We start from the raw sequence: 4,945 nt of genomic DNA on the forward strand, positions 1-4,945 counted from the left end.
GCCTCCTGCTGCCATCCGGGTCCGTTGTGGACGCCATGATGAGTGGAAACGCCCATTGGTGCTTCGAAACGACGCTGCACACCTGCGACGCATCATACGGTTTGAGACGCACGTGCCTCACCAGCACCACAGACGCCCGCGCGCCGTCGGTACGCCCTACATCGTCAAGGAAGCAAAGGATACGTCAGGGTGGCAGCAAAGCACTCGCTGGCAATTCCCGTCGCAGGCATCATCACAAGCAGCTCCAGCAGCGCCGCAGACCGTGGGGTGACGTGGATCAACTGACGCATGGCGTATGTGGAAAAGAAAGGACGTGGTGGCTTTACAAGGATACGAGTGGCTGACACTTTTAGAAGGAGAAAGAAAACAATGTGAGGACACACAAAGAGGAATCAGGCGTCCGCAGTCAAAGCAAACCAGAAATCAAAAAAGTAAGATGGGTGCACTCAGCCACAACACAGGCAGAGGATAAAAAATACCAACAACAAAAAGCCGAAGCGTGGGGGCGTCCACCCAGCAGTGGGGACGCGCAGCAACAGGTGGGACGACCAGCGCACACACACTCTCATTGCTCCCGTAAAGCCCAATAGGGAGAGAGAGAGGTCGCCCACTCAATGCAATAAAAACAAAACAGAAACAGTTACGGTGCTCCGCCCATGCAGCCAGGCAGGACGGCAGCGGTGCGTGTCGTGCAAAAGAGGGCACCAACGGGCCTGCATGGGTGTGCATGCATATATACAATGGGCACATTATTGTGTGTGCCTCGTGGGGTGAGGTGAGGGCGAGAGTCCATGCAAGGGGACACACGCACAGAGAGAGAAGGACGAGTGTGTGTGCGGGCGGTGCACGGCTCTCTCTCCCTCACTCTCACGCAGCCACCACCGCATCAGCAGCCGCACACGCAACAAGAAGAAGCAAAAGAAGGGAGGTGGTGTGGGGGACCGCGGTGCTGCTGTCACTGTCGCCAGGTGTCGTCGTATCATTTGTTGGAGCGGTGGTGAGTGGTATTGCTGTTTGTGGCAGTGCCTCAGTGGCTGTAAAAGCAGGACTCGTATTTTGAGGCTCGGGGTCTTTGTGTGCTTCTTTATGATCGGGCTGCTGAGCATTATCAGCATCCTCACTCGCTACACTCTTTGTATCAGCACCGCCACTTGTAGAGATGGGTGAAGCTGTTGTTTCCACCAAGCTGCTGGCAGCTTCGTCCTTCACCGAATCCGATGCTGCTGTGCCCTCAGTGTTTTGATCTTCCGCGTCATCCTTTGAAGGGGTTTCTTGTCCCAAAAGGAGCTTTTGGGTTTCTGACGGTGACGTTTGGTGCATTTCCTCCGTTGAAATTTGTAATTCTTTTGCTGCTGGGGTTCCTCCTGCTGAACTTGCCGGTGGTGGTGGTGCTTTATTGGAGTCTCTTTCTTCTTTTTCTCGAGTACGTGGGTCTGTTGCGCGTTCTTTTCCTGCGGGCACTATTATTAGTTCTGTTTTTGGCTGTTCTTGCGGAGCTGGTTGCAGTGTTGTTGGTCGTGTGTCGCTGGAAGGTCCTCCCGTCACTGCGGCCCTCTGCGTGTTCTCCTTTCCAGTTGCACCGCCATTAACAACTTGATTTCCTGCGGTGTGTGGCTTAATAGGGGAATGGTTTTCTGCATTAGATGTTGACGCCTCTTGTCTATCCAAGTTGGGTTGTGCGGGTGCTGGAGGTTCCGCTGATTGTGACTTAACACTTTTTTCTGAGGAATCCATGCTCAGGGTGGCTGTCGTACCCTTGCCGCCCTGCAAAACATCACCGTCAACGGGATTGGGGGGTGAAAGCATACCGGCGGAAAAAGAAGCGGATACCATGGATTTAACACCACTTCCAGAAGAACTTCCACTGGGGCCAACACCACCAACGGCATTGTCAGCTTCACCACCTTGACTGCCACCGGATAGTGGTGGGCCTTCTGGCAAATCCTGTAATTCTGGTGCTGATGGTTTTGGTGATGGTGGTGACTGCAAAGACAGCGCTTCATTCGACAACACTTGATTGCGTGTTACCGGAGATCCCACAGGCATCACTGCCAAATTGTTGTCTGGCCCCACAGTTCCACCGCGAGGGGATGAGTTTATTTGCCCCAAATCCGTCCTCTCCAAACGATCCCCCTCGCTTTCCCCATTAGGTTCAGAAGCAAACAAACCATTGTCAGCTCCACCACTTGGGCCAGCACCAGTACCAACAACCGTGCCACCACCAGAGCCAGAAAGTAAAGCCTGCGGTGTCTCATCACAGCCACCGCCGCCGGCACCGCACCACAGCACGCAGAGGGCACACACCAGCAGCACACGGCCAGCCATCATCATCGCCATCATTCCTGTCACTTGCCTGCAGCCTTCAGCACAAACTAACAACACGTCAACGCAGAGAAAACAATACGAGAGACACGGCCGCTACACCACGCAAAGCCACCGCACAGTCGCAAATGGCAGCAGCCCAGCAGCGGCAGCGCACACACACCATGAGGCAGTTGAAAGCAGTGAAGGGGCAAAAACACACAACGCCCCGCAGCAAGTAAGCAGAAAAACACACAAAACAATTAGAAACAAAACACAGGTAAACAAACAGCAATGAAGTTAAAAATGTAAACACACACAAAACAAAGGGCTGCACAGTATGGCTCCAGCACGTACGCACCCATCCTCAAATGCGACTCCACGCAATCAGTTGTGTGCGTGCCATGCACATGAGTTTGTCTGGGGTGCGTTCAACGTGACGGATGCGGGGAGCGGCAAGGAGCACACAGCAGGGCAGCGGAAGCAAGTGAAGCAAAACACAATCATTATTTTATCCTGTTTAGCACATCGGACCACAGTGGACGCACACAAGTCCCCGCGGTTGAGTGCTGGCACGCACAGCCCGCACACAATTCTTCAGCCCAGAGTGGTGTACGCCAGCGCGGATGCTGCGAGCAGCAGCGGGGCACACACCCACGCAGAGCTGCTGAGGCTGCCGTCGATTTCGCGAAGAAGTGACGGTGCGCGGGTGGTCGTTGTAGTTGGCGCCTCCGTAGTCGTGGTGGTGGTGGTAGTTGGTGCTTTTTTCGTCGTAGTCGTGGTTGTGGTAGTGGTCGCCGTGCTCTTCTCGGCCGCATCGTCGGCATTCGTATTTGTTTGGTCTGTGGATGAATTATTGCCACTTGTTGAGTCTGTCGTATCGTTGTCACTATTTTTCTGTACTGTATCGGCCACCGTACCTGAACTCCCTGACCCACCGGATCCATCCTTTCCCTGTTCCGTACCAGACGCCGAACTTGTTGGATCTGAGTTCCCTGGCGGAGCGGGCACCCCACCTGCTCCGCCTTTTGTAATAGGCCCCGGAGTTGCTTTATCTGAAGTTTCTGGCGAAGCGGTTTCCTCACTGTCCTGATCTCCGGTTCCCGGTAACGTAACTGTCATACCTGTTGAACTTGGCGCCGTGGAAGTATTTTTTTCCCCTGCACCACCTGCTTCCGGTGGCGAAGCAGTCGTTGAAGTACTGACTTCTTTTTGTTCTCCACCAGTAGCTGTCACGCACACGGACGAGCAGCAGCACAGGGCAAGCACCAACAGGGCGCACAGCAGACGGCACGTCATCATCGTGAGTGTGGTCGTTCAGTGGTGTGGAGCTGATCTGCACAGTGAGGGACATGGAGAGCAACAGGGGAGACGAGAGGTGCGGCAGACACACAAAGAGGGCACACCACATGAGGAGAGGGCAGCAGCCAGGCATGCACCGTACGCCGCACACCACGCACAGCACACACTCCAATCCACGGCAGCAGGCACACACACACAGCCCTGCCGCAACACCAACACACAGATGGAGGAGGGAGAAGCAAACAGGAGCGGCACACAAGGCTCCACCGCATGCACATACGGCGAGAGCGGTCCGTCGTGTCGGCACCCCTCACGGAGGGTACGCACACACGAGAATAGGTGCAGCGCACACAGCAACACAACAGCAAAGTAACCATGAAAAAGAATAGATCCCCGCACACCACGTGGATTGTTGATCCACGGGAAGCGCAGCCACCACCGCAGCAGCAGCACACGCAAAGTCAAGCGCAAGGAATGGAATAAAGCAGCCATTTATTTGTGTTTCTTTTTGGAGGGTGGAAGATGTCTGCATATGTTCTTATTGTTTTTGCGGAGGGCAAACCCTCATGCCTGCATCGTGTGTTGGGGGTTCCTGCGGTGTGCACAACTGTTTCCTTCTCTTGTGAATTTTTATTGTGTTGGTGCGGCCAATAATTCAATTTGCGTTGTTCCTGCTTTTCGCTGGTAAAAGTGCTGCAATAGATGTTTTTATTTCCTCCTTCGTTGCTGTGGCACCTGATTCCTCGCCGTTTATTGCGGTGGAAATGAGAATACGTGAGTGGACTCCCACGCACCAGAACGCACCTTCGCTCCTATTTATTGCTGCACAGAAGGGCATACGTGTTTGGTGGTGCCTCGACCATATATTTTGTGGGCGTACATTCCCCTGCAGGCTGAGGGCGGGGCGACGCTCCGTCACGGTGCACTTCCCTCGCATGCCGCCCACTGTGATTCATCGTGCATCACCCCCTCACATACTCCGTGGTGCCACACCGCTGATATTATTGCAGCCGCGGTGACTCCGCGTATTTCACGCATTCGATTGTGCCACAATACATCCGCTCGTGTGGCCGCCGCATCCAAACAGCGGTGCCCAACACCGTGAGCGGCAGTCCACATCCTTGCATGCCCCGGCGCAGTGGTGCTTGACTGTCAGCCAGGCGCCAGACGACACGAGAGTATTGTGCCGGCAGTACAGCACACGGAGCTGCAGCGAATGACTCGGGCGGCGACGCATCTATTTGTCGCAAAGCAGTGAAAAGGAGTCGGGCAAAATAATGCCGGCTGCATTCACGACACCATACCCACAGCCAAAGCATGCGACATGATGTGCGTTTCGCTG

The 4,945-nt window shown here is 54.6% G+C and overlaps 3 protein-coding genes across 3 annotated transcripts, besides 1 other annotated feature; all 3 read right to left on the minus strand.

The window, feature by feature from the left end:
• Positions 1–4,945: a sequence feature (areas not merged during assembly with more than two copies in the genome that could not be assigned to a particular haplotype).
• On the minus strand, positions 868–2,340 carry Tc00.1047053511645.10 (mucin-associated surface protein (MASP), putative; the record flags this gene model as incomplete). Its single annotated transcript, XM_798845.1, has 1 exon — positions 868–2,340. The coding sequence occupies one exon, from the start codon at positions 2,338–2,340 to the stop codon at positions 868–870; it is 1,473 nt and encodes a 490-aa protein (XP_803938.1).
• On the minus strand, positions 2,899–3,603 carry Tc00.1047053511645.21 (mucin TcMUCII, putative; the record flags this gene model as incomplete). The annotated part of the gene is made up of 1 exon (XM_798847.1): positions 2,899–3,603. One exon carries the CDS (start codon positions 3,601–3,603, stop codon positions 2,899–2,901), a length of 705 nt encoding a protein of 234 aa, XP_803940.1.
• On the minus strand, positions 4,605–4,922 carry Tc00.1047053511645.30 (uncharacterized protein; the record flags this gene model as incomplete). Its single annotated transcript, XM_798846.1, has 1 exon — positions 4,605–4,922. One exon carries the CDS (start codon positions 4,920–4,922, stop codon positions 4,605–4,607), a length of 318 nt encoding a protein of 105 aa, XP_803939.1.

This window comes from Trypanosoma cruzi, genomic scaffold (assembly GCF_000209065.1).
Source record: "Trypanosoma cruzi strain CL Brener 1047053517151 genomic scaffold, whole genome shotgun sequence".
Lineage (NCBI taxonomy): Eukaryota > Euglenozoa > Kinetoplastea > Trypanosomatida > Trypanosomatidae > Trypanosoma > Trypanosoma cruzi.